At 47.6% G+C, this 14,877-nt stretch overlaps 3 protein-coding genes across 3 annotated transcripts; 2 read left to right on the top strand and 1 right to left on the bottom strand.

Moving 5' to 3' along the window:
- Positions 1–846: 846 nt before the first annotated feature.
- LOC124666215 (protein DELETION OF SUV3 SUPPRESSOR 1(I)-like) lies at positions 847–3,569 on the top strand. The gene is made up of 3 exons (XM_047203567.1): positions 847–944; positions 1,058–1,176; positions 3,337–3,569. Exons 2-3 carry the CDS (start codon positions 1,080–1,082, stop codon positions 3,468–3,470), a joined length of 231 nt encoding a protein of 76 aa, XP_047059523.1. The 5' UTR covers positions 847–944; positions 1,058–1,079; the 3' UTR covers positions 3,471–3,569.
- A 1,530-nt stretch (positions 3,570–5,099) lies between these two features.
- Positions 5,100–8,630, top strand: LOC124665203. The gene is made up of 7 exons (XM_047202623.1): positions 5,100–5,640; positions 5,852–5,905; positions 6,006–6,215; positions 7,059–7,198; positions 7,300–7,397; positions 8,105–8,229; positions 8,310–8,630. The coding sequence occupies exons 1-7, from the start codon at positions 5,134–5,136 to the stop codon at positions 8,460–8,462; spliced, it is 1,287 nt and encodes a 428-aa protein (XP_047058579.1). The 5' UTR covers positions 5,100–5,133; the 3' UTR covers positions 8,463–8,630.
- A 552-nt stretch (positions 8,631–9,182) lies between these two features.
- LOC124660565 (early nodulin-like protein 2) lies at positions 9,183–9,888 on the bottom strand. Its single transcript, XM_047198385.1, has 2 exons — positions 9,669–9,888; positions 9,183–9,571 (listed from the first exon to the last, which is right to left on the bottom strand). Exons 1-2 carry the CDS (start codon positions 9,886–9,888, stop codon positions 9,183–9,185), a joined length of 609 nt encoding a protein of 202 aa, XP_047054341.1.
- Between the last annotated feature and the right edge of the window lie 4,989 nt (positions 9,889–14,877).

Below are 14,877 nucleotides of genomic sequence, written 5' to 3'. Positions count from 1 at the left end.
ACCTAGCCAATATTTGGGCCGGGTTTGCGTCGTTCCGGACGCCGTGGCCGTCCGCTTTTGCGGTGCGTCGCCGTGTTGGGCCGGGATTTTGTCCGGATCGACCCATCCGGACGCGCGTGCGCGGGATGGGTCGCCCGGTTGGAGATGCCCTTAGCTCAGCTGAAAAGGAAAAAGGGGAGCGGAAAAAAGACAGAGACATCCAGCGGGAAGAAGAAAAAGTGCGGGCGCAGCTCTGCCACTACCGTCGGCGCCACCGCGTGAATGTGAGGAGAGAGCAAGCTCCGGCCTCGGGCAGGGGCACTGAAGACGAGGGCGCCGGCGAGCCGTCTTCCCCCACGCTGACCAACTCCTCCGCCCGACGCCGACCACCTCCCCTGCCCCCGCCAAGCTCCGACCACCTCCTCCGCCACGCGCCAACGACTCCTTCCGACGTCCTGCGACCATATCTACAGGTAGCCATGGGAGCGGAGGGAGCCGTCGCAGAGGTTGTCGTCGCAGCTGCGGACCGCCGGAGCGGTGAGTCGAGGAGGATCTCGTCGGAGTGAGGGTGGAGGGTGCCGGCGGCAGAAGCGTGCTCTCGTCCTTTTCCGACGGCGGCGCTAGCGGCGCAGCTCTGCTTCCGCGTGGGTGTCGCTGATATTGACCTGTTTGCACGTTGACTCATGCTGTGCTGGGCCGTTGCCTCTCATGTCCGTTGGATGCGATTGAATGGTGGATGTGAGGCTCGGGGCACGTTGTGCCCTGTGAACCTCAGGGCACTGGATCTCAGTCCGGCCCGAGAAGACCCGGTCGAGCCGGGTCGAATGGATGCCTCCGTTTTAACTCCGACCCTGCCAGCCTCGCCCTGATCCGCCTAGAACATCCTCTCCAGACGACCAGCCGCCCCCGCAAGGTCGATCTAGGGTTTCTTCTTCTCTGGACGAGCAACACGCCACGCGAAGCAGGTTGGTGGCCTTCTCGATCCCTTTTCCTCCTCACCCCATACGCGCGATCACAAACGAACCAACTCGGATCTCCCCGCTGACTCTCTGATCTGATCTGCTCTGCCGCGTCGCAGCTAGATTCAAGCACCAGCGTCGATGGCGGCGGCGGCACCGGCGGACCCGAAGGCGGAGGCCGCCAAGATGGACCTCCTCGAGGACGACGACGAGTTCGAGGAGTTCGAGATCGACCAAGGTATGTATTTACCCCGCTGACCCCTCTCGCTGCTACGCTGGTGGTAGATGTTGGTGAATACGGGCCGATTCGACATAGTACCTTGTTTGCGTTGGTCTGTCGATCTGGGCGAGGAGATATGCGGTTGATGCGAAACCCGTGGTGGCGATTGTGTTACCTTTTCTCACGCTTCTAGAGAAGAGATGCGCCTGAAATTAAGGGCAAATTAGTAGACAACTGGATTGTCTCCGATGCGGATTTTGCCAAGCGTGTGGTAGGTCATGCCCTCAGTTAGTACTATATCCCGTGCTACCTGACTTAGTAATCATACTTGGCTGCTGCTTTGATGAGTGAGTAATTAACACGGTGTATTAGACGCCCTGTGCCAATGTTTGTACATGTCTAGGTAACTAATAACGTGTTCCTTTTAGTTAAGCATGAAACGGATGTTCAGATGATCTTGTAGTGTTTGTTGTTTGTCACAATGTCCATGATTTGCTCTTTTAGTTAAATATTAGGCATGCAACAACTGTGTTTAGCTGCAGTTAGTGGTATTAAACCCTAGTGGGAAAGACGAGGATTGAGTTCATCAGATAATGCCATCTTAATATTTTTTGTTGGATGATCTGATTGACTGAACCTAAGAGTAGTCTGTACTCACGAATTAACAAGAGAAAGTATTCTAGTTTATGGTGTGTACAGTTCTGTGTTTTGTGGTGTGTGTGTGTGTGTGTGCGCGCGCTTGTCCGTGTGTGTTCTTTAATATCAATGGTCCGAGTGTGTGCGTGTCCGCGAGTGTTGTAAACTGTCAAAACTGCTTTTCATCGTTATTCCAAGATCTACCTTGTGTTGTTCAAGTTTGTGCATGCTGTTATGTTGTCCTTGTATTCTAGAAATGATTGAAGATAGTATATCAAATGCACAAATAAATGAATAATATTAAAATACCAATTTGCCTTTTGGAAAGGAAACACAAGAATGAGGTCATCAGAAATGGCATAATGCCATCTTATTATGTTTTGTTGGATGATCTGATTGAGTGAACCTAAGAGTAGTCTGTACTCACGATTTAACAAGAGGAAGTATTCTAGTTGTGGCGTGTGCAGTTGTGTGTTTCTGTGGTGGGCGTGTGTGCACACGTGTGTCCGTGTGTGTCCTTCTGTACCAATGGTCAGGATAGGTTTGCAATCAACGGTAACAAGGCCAAAACTGCTTTCATAGTTATTCCAAGATCTAGCTTTTGTTATATCAATACCTATTTTTTTTTATTTGTGCCTATACCTGATTATTTGGTTAAATTAGGATTTCCAGTTCCACTCTTACTGTTTTAAGTTTACGACTAGTCCACAACTACGGATTGTTTACCTAGTGAGTTTTGACAGTTTAGGTCAGTGCAGTGATCAACCAAACATAGTCTTAAGTGTGTCATGACCGCTTAAGTTCTACAAAACATGTACTACTCCCTCCGGTTCATATTAATTGACTCTAATATGGATGTATCTAGACACATTTTAGTTCTAGATACATCCATATTGAAGTCAATTAATATGAATCGGAGGGAGTATATGATTTAAACCTGCTGCCTGCCTACCTATATCCCGTGAGACTATTAGGCCTCACAAGTGGTTGACTATTCTCTTAGGCCTCACCAGTGGTTGACTATTTTCTTAGCTGGTGGCTACTAACTAGATTTGTGGACTTGAAAAACATTGTCCTTCATGTGTAAGTAACCTTTAACGTGACATGGACTGCTGTATTTAGTGAACTTGTCTTACAGTAAGTATAGTGGGTTATATCATGAGGTAAGTGATTGTGGTGTAGTTGTTTGTTCCATTTCGTGCTTCTACTGAATGTGTTGACTTAGTTGCATCACTATGTTCAGTTCACAGGTTACAGTAAAATAAACTGAACTTCTGAATTTTGCTAGACATTTATTTTATGATAGTAGCACTTTCTGGAAGCTGCGGCTCGCAGTCAGTTTGCTATGTACATCTTTGTGGTTGCACATGCTCTGCTGCGTAACAGTTCTTTTTACCTATGTTGTGCAAAGTATTTGTTTAGTAATTTTCGTCATAATGTTCTGCCATAATTTAGTAACGTGTACGTGCATGTACTGAATCTTGTATTCACAGTGATGAATTTGTGCATCTGGCTAAACTCCATTTTCCTTGCGTTTTGTAGAATGGGATGACAAGGAAGATGGTAACGAAGCTGTCCAGCAATGGGAGGACGACTGGGATGATGACGATGTGAATGATGATTTCTCGCTGCAGCTGAGGAAAGAGCTGGAGGAAGGCAGCGCTCCCAAGAACTGAACTACTCTTTACCCAAGCAATGTCAAGCTCTCGTACACCTATCTTTGTTCAGGCACTGTGTGCACATTGCTTTCTGAACTGCGATGGCTTTGTATCGTACATGTATGGCTGTGAGCTGCTAATTTCTGCAACTGTGATAGCGGTTCGTGGACATGGCAAATCCCATAAAGATCTTTCCTAGCACTACCTGGGTCTATGAGTCTATCCAACGTAGACATCCTTGTGCTTCTATCAAACGTGGGCAAGTTGGTGACGCTGAAAGAATTCTGCCGTTCGTGTCCGGTTGGTACACTGATATGATAACAGCCACGAGAATTTGATGAGTTTTCCAAACCTCAGTGTCCCCTTCAACCCTTGATCTACTTAAGTGCCTCTCTAGCCGGTCCTTTAAAAGACCTTAAAATCATAAGGGATCGTTTGGCTGTTCTGGCCAAATTTCTCTGGGTAAATATTCCCTGCAGAAACAGGAGCAAACTCCGGGGATTATTTTCCCGACCTCCGCACTAGGAGCAAAATCTTTCTGGGAAAAGGTCAGAATCCCGTCGGATTTCCTATAACCAAACGAGCCCTAAGAGGAGCAAAATTTCCGTTTTAGTTCTGCACTTCCTCTTGGACAGCCGTAAGTGCCTCTCTAGCCAATCCTTTTAAAAGCCATAAAACTATAGGACCTTAAAACCAAAAAGCATAAAACTAGAGGACCTTAAGACCATTAGAGAAATTTTTTCCGTTTTAGGCCTTATTTAGTACTAGAGTTTTTGTGGGGATTAATGAAGATAATCTCTACCAAACTTTAAATCTTCACTTAAATTCTGAAAACATGTTTGGTAATAGAGTATTGAGCGAGTTTAATCTCCGCTTATTTTCACTTTTCCTGAATCTTAGTGCATTATTTTCAATCCCTAATACTCTACTCCTACCTAATTGATCGGGGATCGAATTTTGTGAGAATTGGATGACGATAGCGGTTTCATGCAATACTATAGAGTATTATCCATACTAATTTCCACAAAAACTCTAGTACCAAATAAAGCTTTAGGTGTGCACTTCCTCCTGGGCAGCCCGACGCGCCGGTTTTTGCCGCGTGCGAGCTGTGGAAGGAGAAGGAGATCCGTGAGCACCTCGAGACGGAGCGTGCAGATGAGGAGTACTTTCTTCATCCCAAAAGATAAGACACCCTATCTTACACTGTACATTCTATGAACTTATAATGTATATGTGCATTCGTCTTGCATATCTCTTCCGTTACATATATATTTATAGAAATTTTTAAAAGTGTAAGTTGTTGACCAGTAAAATTTACGAGCATGTTATTATATTTTAGGATGGAGGGAGTACTCCGGCTCCTGATGGAGTCACTCTGTCTATCATTTGGTAGTCATATGGTAGTCTCTCTATCATTTGAAACTATTTAAAGTCTATGTTTTTTCTTCCACAAAGAAATTCTACATCCAAATTTCTCCCTTTTCCCCGCAAAATTCAATGCAGAAATTAGAAATTCTGGTTGGTGTCGGCCGGAGAGACGCCGGTCAAATGCAGAGATATTTGTTTTCCGTACCGTTCACCTTACGCTGCCGCTGAGTAGCTCGCCGGCGGAAATCACCGTCTCCACCGCGCGCGACGCCGCCTCTCGATCGAGCGAATCCCATTCGCCGTCGTGGACGCCATGAGTTGCGCGGCGGTGTGGGCTCCCCCGTCCGGTCTCGGCCGCCACCCCGGAACCTCCTCCCCCTTGCCCGTAGGGAAGCGACAGGGGAGAGCTTCCTACACCTTCCGGGCCTGTGCCGGCGCTGGGGACGCGGATGAAGGCAGCGGAGGGACCCCACGGCGGATGGTGCTGCACGATTCCCTGGACGCCGCGGGGGTCGCCACCGAGCACGCCAGGGCGGCGAGGGAGGGCTTCGCGAAGCAGATCGGGAGGCTCACCAGGCTCAACGCGGAGTCCAGCATCGCCATCAGCCGCGGCGCTGACCTCGCGCGCACCGCGCTCTGCATCGCCGCCGAGGACGACTCGCTCGTCTCCCACTCCTCCGTGCCGCTCCCCGTTGATGCCTTCATCGCGCGCCTGGACGACCTCTCCACCGGGTTCCTCGCCGCGGGGTTCCTCCCGCCCTCCGGCGCGCCTCCGGAGGTCTTCTTTGATCACCTCGACCGCTACCTCTTTGGTTACAAGGTAATTTAAGAGTCAATTGATGCCATCATGTTACATTTTGGGATAGCACTAAATCAACACAGATGCCATGAATCGATTTGTGGTATTGTTTGAGCCGAGACTCTGAATATGTAATTTCAGGCCCTTGATGAAATTATGCCGAGTTGTGTGCTTTACCTTTCAGTTGTACTATCAATTGATGTGCTACTTTGTTACACTTTTATGCATTCAGGGGTTTCGACGATCGAATGAAATGTCAGATGCACGGGCTATATATCTTCACTCGGTATGACTGGCCCTATCTTCCACGCTAAGTGTATGCTCCTGCGATTGGCCTGTGTGTGATCCATCCATTCTAATGCTGTTCTGTTCCCTACAACTGGCAGGCTTTGACATGCCGATCAGGATCAGCTCTAATGCTCTCGTTGATATATTCGGAGATGCTGAAGACACTACGATTATATGGCTTACTAGACTTTGATGAAGAGATCTCCTTTCCACATGATCACAATAGCCTCCCTAGGGGCTATGACAAACAAAAAAGCAAGTTGTCTGATGAACCAAATATTATGACATCAAAGTCACTTTTGGTTGAGGTAAGATCTTCATTCCAGATGTCTCATTTCGAAACGTCATTATTCTGCTAAGTAACTGCAGAAGTCCCGTGCAAGAATAATTTTGAAGATTTGCTAATTTTAATGGTTTGTGGGCAAATATATTACACAGAGAAGTCGTAGCTTTCACTGGTTCGCAGAAGACAAATATTTTCACCAAGCTTCTTTACTAGTAGCAAAATGGCTAGCACATTAGTTTCAGGTTTCAAAATGAGAGGTGAGAGTTGAGTTCCTTGTCAGTTTTTGTATGCAACTGCGATAAATGTTGTTTCCTAGCTTGAGACCAATCATTCTCATGCCGTTGCTGGGTCTAAACGTTTGTTTCTGCTCCACACATCTCATATTTTGTTCAGTAAATAAACAAGGGATATTGGTAGGTCTATTCGCTGCTTACTGCTTGCTTAGCTTCCTACACATTATACAATACCAGAGTGTATTCTCCTCAGGGTCTTTTGTTTCCCCCGCTCAAGTTTGAGACCCTACAGATCATTTCACATTTACGGTCATTAAGTATTTCACAAAAGATAGTTACATGGTTTTCAAAATGATGATTCTGGACGTTACACACGATCCATGGCACTCAGGACCAGAACTTATACATTTGAAATCTAGTTTTGAGTTTTTCGAAATAATCTCTTTATTTGAATTTGATCTGGAACCGTATTCCAATAGCTTGGTCTGGACTCTCTCGAAGTAGTTTGCTCCTTCTCATTATGTTAGTTATCATGTTTAGGGTTTCTTCTGTTAAGGCGGTATTACAAGGTTCAAACAGTTTGACTATTGTGGAATGCAATAACATTTGGGATCTATTAATCTGTTTTGCAGATTTTACAGACTCTAAAGGGTATGTTTTGGCCGTTCCAGTCCAACCAGTCAAGTAGCTTATTTTTGAATGCTGTTGCTGCCAACCATGATGGACCTGGTAATGCAGGCAACAGTCAAGCAAGGTCACATGGCAATATAAGGTTTGTGTTATATGTCGGTCAGCTTTGAATTTCTGTTCTCGTCAATCGCCATATGTGATTTACATCGCATGACACTGGAGTGGCGTGAAATTTGTTTATAGTGCCATAGAGATGGCTGCTGCTAAAGCTGCTCAACATAGGCTGATGCGTGGGGTATGGACAAATGTGCGCTTTGGTGATATGCGGCGTGCTTTAGCAGGTAGGTACCCCATTTTTGTTCCATCTTGATTCTTATAAATTTAGTGGTTTATACAAGGAAGGTCTGGTGTAACTCTTGGATAATTCATCCACTAGCCGATTACACTAAGTCCCCTTATCGATATTATTTGAAACAGGCTTTGGCCCCCCGCTTTATAGATAAAGCAACACTGCTGAACCTCATCAATATTCACACTACTGAAATACATTTTTCTGTTTCTTGTTCGCGATGCATCTGTATTGCCACATGTAGACGTCCCTTTTTTTCTTTCAAGAATTTAGCTGCAATTGGTCACTGCCTTTCGTTTTCACTCCATTCCACACCAATAAGGCAATAGACACTGATTAATTTAGTGGTAGGTTTGGTGTTACTCTTGGATAATTCATCCACTAACTGATTGCGCTAGTCACCTCATCGATATTATTCGATACATGCTTTTGCCCCGATTTATAGATAAAGCAATACGGCCGAACTCATCGATATTCACACTAGTGAAATACCTTTTTCTTGTTCAAGATGCATCCATATTGCCAACATGTATAAGTTTCTTTTTCTTGTCAAGAATTTAGCTGTGATTGTTCACTGCCTTCCGTTTTCACTTCATTGTCCATTCGACACCAGTAAGACAATAGCTACTGTCTTTCTCTAGTTCTGCCTTTTTAAGCAGTCACTGACCAGGTCCATCATATCGTGCATTTTCATGGCAGCTTGCGAGAGACTTGTCCTACTGGATCACGATCCCCGCGAACTTAGAGACTATGCTGCCCTTCTGTACCACTGTGCTCATTATGAAGAATGCCTGCAGTACTTAACATCATACCAAACTGCCACGGTAATTGATAATAACATGCAGCGCTCAACCATTAAAAGAGTTATAGCCCTAAAATGCCAATCCCTATCGTTTCCTTCCAGGTTTTTCAACCAAAGAACAGCCCATTGGAGATTTTGGAGGATGATGCAGTGGCTACCCTGAGGGTACGGGTAAGCCTAATTTTAGCTGAGGATGGTTGGACTCGCCGCAGACACACCGCAAGCTACTGGACCAAGAACTCTGAGCCGTGGTAGATTAGATACTCATTCCTGATGCTGTATATATTGCGCCATGCTGAAACATTGCCACACAACATGTACATAGAATTTTCCCCTGGCTGTTTCCCATTCCGTATGAGATGGAGCTGAACATCAGGTACCGTCTTGACATGTTCGAGATGGCAGCACTTGCCGATTGCAATTTTTCTCTGCAGGGATTTTATTTGACACTCGTATCAATGCTACAGAACCATGGTCAATACATACATAGTTTTTCTATGTTCGACTTGCAAGTGACAACTCACAAGTTGTGAGTGACGTTGATCTGGGGTTTATTTTGTCGATGCATTGATGTTAAATTACATTGATGTTAAATTACATAATTTTTTTTCTCTGTGCCCTAACTGCATGTTACTGTCGGTTCATGTAAACTTGATGATGCCTTCTCTCTACACTGACGGCATGCATATTACGTGATATGAGTTCACAGCATGAAAGATAGACCATATCAAAACAATTTCAGAAACAGACAGAACCATACCGATCGAAGAACACAATACAATAACTGTCATTACATATAGAGGATCGATTAGCAATAGAATTATAAATATAGGCTATAGTGAAACTATTAAAAAAGTCTGACACAATCATATCCTGGAACACTGCTAGTACAGGATGACTCTAATAGAAGAGGAATCGACTAAAATCAATAATAAGACCTGAATTATCAACTAGGCTAGTGCGCAAACGAACTGATCACTGAAGCAGCAAGACGAGGCCAACTGCAAGTGCCGCGGCTAGAGCGAAGCCGCCGACAGCAACCGCAGCAGACGAAGCGCCGGACGAGGACCCACCCTGCCCGCCGCCAGATCCTCCTCCGCCGCCCGGCTGCGACGTCCCCGGCGCGTAGGCGTTCGGTCCAGGCGCGGGCGCGGGCACGGCCGGGTGCACCATGACGCGCACGATGAGCCTCTGGCCCTCCTCGCAGTGGCCCGGGTGGCCGCTGATGAAGCAGAAGAACCCCGGCCTGTCGAGGGGGAACGTGGTGCTGCCGTCGTCGGACCTGGCGATGGGCTCCGTGGCGTTGCAGGCGTCGAAGTCCTCCCGGTCGACGAGGAGCACCGAGTCGTTCTCGTACTTGAAGTCTGCATGCAAGTAAAAGGGAACCCCAATTAGCAGTCGTTCAAGAAACGGCGGCCGGTTAAGGTCGTCGCCGGTGGACGGATGGATGGATGGACTCACAGAGCTTGTCGCCGACGTGGAAGCGGTTGTTCATGGCCCACCATCCGTAGCTGGTGTTGGCGTCGGGGACGCGCCACCCGCGCGGGCCACCGACGTGGAACACGAGACCCGGCGCCGCTGTAGACGCGTGCCCGGGGCTGGCGGCGAAGACGAGGACGAAGGCGAGCGTGGGGAGGAGGAGCCCAAGCTTGGAGGAGGAACCGATCGTCGTTGCCGCCATGGCTCGACGACCTCGGATTGCGGTGGTGCGGCAGGAGGGTGGAGGAAGCCGAGCGGTGATCGAGCAGCAGGAGCGAAGTGTGGATGCTCTCTCTATCTCTCGCTGCTCCGGCCGGCAATGGCGTAGGTGCGAGGCTGTGTGTGTGCGTGAAGAGCAGGCGCGCGCTCCCGGCGTGTGGATTTATAGAGGAATGGGAGGAGGCCGTCGTGTAACCTCCCCTTTGATGGCGTGCGTGCGCGCGCGCGGGTTTGACCACGCTTTGAATTCCGGTGGTTCGTGGGGGAGGTGGGGCGACTGGGCGAGCCACGCACGTCCTGCATGCGTGCTTGATGAAGCATGGAGACGAGGCGGTTTATCTCCCGCTAATAACTTCGATATGAGGCGCGCGCCGCGCGGGCGTCTTGATTTGAAGACGGGGAGCCGCAGTCCAGTACTAGTAAGTACGTACTACGTATGCTGCAGCGGTTGGGTCTCCGTCTTTTCTTCTTGGGGAGCGTGAGCTAGCTGTGGCCAAACTGACGAAATTTACAGTCAACGGGCACGGCAAATAGGCATATACTCCCTTTCATCATTCATATCCTGCAAAATACTACTCCCCAAAAATAATGCTTTCTTTAACATAAACATTATCATTAAATTCTTTGCAAAGTTGAAAAATAGTGACCCGGACTTTTGGCTCATGGGTGCTACATACCCCTATAGATCCACCGTGTAGATTTGCTCCGAGATTGTGGCTGCCAAAGTAAGGAAATTTCCGTACTGAGTCTATCAATTCAAAATACATCTCAATACTAAAGGCTATACCTGACACAACGCACTGACCATGTCTGCCTGCACTGAATTGAAGGGGCTCAAGCTACCGAATTAATTGATTTTGATACAAACATGTCTCTCCTCGCGTGCTAAGTGTGCCGCTAATTAAGTATAGATAAATCTGTACTCTAGTAAAGAACAGATAATTTGTTCCCTGTTGCCTGATCTGAACTCAACGTAAGTCCTGGAACATGTGATTAAATACAAAAGCAATTGGATTAAATTCATTAAATTCCCTGCAATAGGTATTGTGGTTGTTTGTTTCCTGCATAACGTGTTAAGTTAATTCCGTCTAAAAAAACGTGTTAAGTTAACTAAGCTGATTTAAAAAAAATCCTAGGAGTAAAGTAATAAAATTCTTAGTTTTTTCAGAAAAATCCTAGAAGTAAATATAAAATTCTTAGTTGTTAGATTAAGTTTTCTGGAATAAGATGTGCTCTTAATACCAGGAAAAATTGCAAAACTGAACCACTCGCTAGTAGTCCAGGATTAAGAGGAACAGATAGGAGATTAGGAGCATTATTTAGGTGGTGGTGTAAGATTTGAAGCACTAGTACGAGATTGTGATCATTAGCACTATTAGCACAAACTCCATCTTATCTGTAGCTATAGATTAGGAGCAGTAGTAGTACTACCAGATGTGAAATTAGGAAAAGTATAGCTAGTCAATTAGAATGGAAGAAATAACAAGAACAGAGTATGGCGAGCAAAAGATGCAGCAATGAAGAAGATGGAGGCAGAGTGAAGTGACGTTGCAGGATAAGGGAGCTTGGGGTATGAAGAACAGAGGGAAAGGGTAAACAGATGGAGCAAGGAAGAAGACGATGCAATAGTGTGGCCAGGTTGCGTGATAAGAGAGCTGTGGCCAACGGCAGGATTGACTTTTGGGACCAAGTTATAAATGGGGTTCTGTGGCAGTGGGACATATAGGTACGGAACAGCTGTGGAATACTGCCATACAAATAACCAATACAGATCACTATACCTCTAGATTACATGCTGTACAAGGTGGGTCCAGGACAGATGTCGATGATTGACATGGGGGGGCGTGGCACCCATGAGCTCCTCTGCAATTCCCTAGAAATGTGTCCTTTTATCACACGAGCTTCATGACTACTACCTCCGTCCCGGTTCATAGGGCTTGCGCGTATTTCTAGGTCAGAATTTTACCAACATAATATAAAATATATATTATAAAATATATATCATTAGAAAGCTTAGATATTCTACTTTCTAATGATATCATTTTTGTATTATAAAATTTATATTATGTTGATCAAATAGGTAACCTAGGGATACACGCAAGCCCTGTGAACTGGGACGGAGGGAGTAGTTTCAAAATAAGTTGAAGGGGAACCAGAACCGCGTCCCTCCCCTGCTCTCGCGACCCTCCCCCAAACCCTAGCCGCCGCCGCCTCCCTCCCCCGGCGCCCCCAGCTACCTCCCCCGCACCCCCAGGCCCAAGCGCCTCCTCCCTCCTCGCCGCCGCCGGGAGGCTCCGCTGGGCAAAGCCCAGTTGGGGACGGCGGCGGCGGGGCGTCTTCCCCACGGGCGGCGACCCCTGGTTGACGATGGCGACGCTCCTCCTCGTCCGGATCCGGCAGCGCGGAGCAGCGGGATCCCGGCGGCCGGCGGCTCGACGACGACGGAGATGAGGGGCTCGACCCCCGCTCTGGCGTGGTGACCCTGCTCGCCGGGGACGGCGGCGCCGAGCTCGCCGGCCTGGCTCGGCCGAGTCCCCGGCGGCGCATGGCGGCGGCCGGGCCGTGTCCCGGCACCATGGTGGTGCCGGTGACCGGCCAGCGACAGCCGGCAGGCCGGACCTCCACCATCCAGTCCGTCCGGTGGTCTTGGTGGCACGGCGGTCTCACATGGCCGTGGTGATGCCGGTGGTAGCCGACACCCCTCTCCTTCTTCGGTGTTCCTCGCTTCTCGGTGGCGGTGGCTCAAGACGACGGCTTTCATCCTCGTTCTCCTTCTCTAGTGCAGCTCTGGCTATCGAGGTCACGGTGTTTGGCTGGGGTGAAAACCCTACCCGGCGGCGACCGATGCTGGCCACGGCGACGCTTGCGGGCGCCGTTCCCTTCTTGGAGGCGTGGTCATGGCCCTCACCGTGCCTCCTCACCCCTCGGATGCCGGGGGAAACCCTAAGTCCGGTTCACCGGACTAGGCGGCAGCGGCGCCACAACGTCGTTATCTTCTTGAAGATGTCGTCTTGGCCCTCATGAGGGAGGCCGGTGCAGCTTTTGGAGTCTGGGGGCGATGTGTTGTAATGCCGGCGTTGGCCACCAGCCGAGGCTTGGGCTCCTGGGGCGCTATGTACGACATGGTGGACGCAGCTTGGTCGGCGTCTTTCTCTAGTCTGCCGGGACCCTGCCTTCTTCCCGCCGTCTCTTCTAAGCGCATGGGAGGAGGTACTTTGGTCCTGGCAGCCTCGGAGTGGAGGTCGGGCTTCGGCGGTGTCCTGCTTGGTTCGTGACGTGGCCCGGAGGCTTTGTGCTCCTTCTCCTCGCCACTTGTGGCTGGATATTGGGCAGAGCGGGTCGTGTATCATCAAGGTTGTAGAGGTTGTGTTGTTTGCCGCTCGGCAATGTATCGTGGTGTTGGTGTTGAGTGGTAGCTTTCCTGACGTTGTATCGTGGTGTGTGTGGAGTTCTGTAGCCTTCTTGCCGTGGTTTCGGGCATCTTGGCCTTTCTTCTATATGATTGATACACCTTCCAGGGTGTATTCTCGAAAAAAAAGTTTCAAAATAAGTATCAATAAGAAAATTTATCTCATGGGCTGCAACGTAAGCAATATATTTCTTAGCTTGTTCTATATCAGGGCATGAAAATTTATTTTCACGATAACAGACAATTATAGGATCACTATTATGTTTACATTGATAGTGAGAGTGTTTATAGTCTTTTCTAGTGCAACAAGTTATATCATGTAATTCACAAAACTTGGTAGCCATATCATCGAGATGTTCAAGCAATTCAAGCATTCTATTTTCTTCTTTGGTTGATCGATATTAATAGTAGGCACCCATAGCTTTGACATAACCATTAGAGATAGGGATTCCAGAAGTTTCCTCAATAGTTTAAAACACATATTAAAAGAAACACTTAGTTTTTATGGATTTTATGTTTTTCATATGAAAACTGAAAGTAAAATGATACTAAACAATGCAAACCAAAATAAATGCAAAACTGAAAATAAAATAACAAACCGAAATATGCAGGACAATAACAAAATAAAATAAAATGCTTTGAAGGTCGAGAAGTGGATCGCGGAGAAGTGGCAAGGTCACCCCACATCCCTGGTAGCATGGTATTCTCTTTATCCCTAGTGAGGTAACAAAGTAAAGTAAACACCCAAGTGGATCGTGGAATTTCTGTCACTTTCACCGCACTAGCCACCCCGTTACTCCATCTAATGCATACTCCATCTAATGCATACGTTCCCCCTCACACGCCCTCATACACAAGTTTGATCAGAACAAGTAAACAAGAACAGGGGTACGTAATATGCATCAACTTTCACAACTGAAACAAAACTATTGCAATCTCAAACATATATTAACTCATATAAAGATCCACCACAAAAGTATTACATAGATGAGCGTTATCATGTTCAACAGCTCATATGGTGCTAATTAGTGAAGCTCAAAGAGAGGAGAGATACATAAGTTACTTCCACAGACCCATAGTCCAGGGGTGGACTACTTCCTCTTCATCATGGTGACGATGGTGGAGTCGTGGAGGAGGTGGAGACCATGCCGGCAGTGCCCCGCCGGAGTTTCCCCCTCCAATCTGCAGCTCTAGGTCTATGTTTTCGTGTTTCTGTGTTTTGGCGGTGCTCCCTTCCGAAAGGCATCGGGGGATTATTTTTATAGACGTTTTTAGGTCAAGACGGAGGCACGGAGATGAAAACGAACAACATCGGAGGCTCGAGGGCCAGGATGGGGCACCCCATGCGGCCAAGGAATCTGGTTGCGTGGGCCTACCCCTTTTGGTCCTTGAACTTCCTTTTTTGCACTTCCTTGTCTCGTACTTCTTCTTCCTTCTAAAAACTGATCCTCGTAAAATCTCAGGTGATTTGGACGTCGTTTGAGTCCCTAAAATATCAAAATATGGAAAAAGGGGTTTTCTGACAGTGCAGGGTTAATTCCAGAAAAATAGGGAAACCGTGAA

Source organism: Lolium rigidum, chromosome 6 (assembly GCF_022539505.1).
Source record: "Lolium rigidum isolate FL_2022 chromosome 6, APGP_CSIRO_Lrig_0.1, whole genome shotgun sequence".
NCBI lineage: Eukaryota > Viridiplantae > Streptophyta > Magnoliopsida > Poales > Poaceae > Lolium > Lolium rigidum.
The sequence above is the reverse complement of the archived record's forward strand: the minus strand, read 5'-3'. Positions and strand labels throughout refer to the sequence as shown.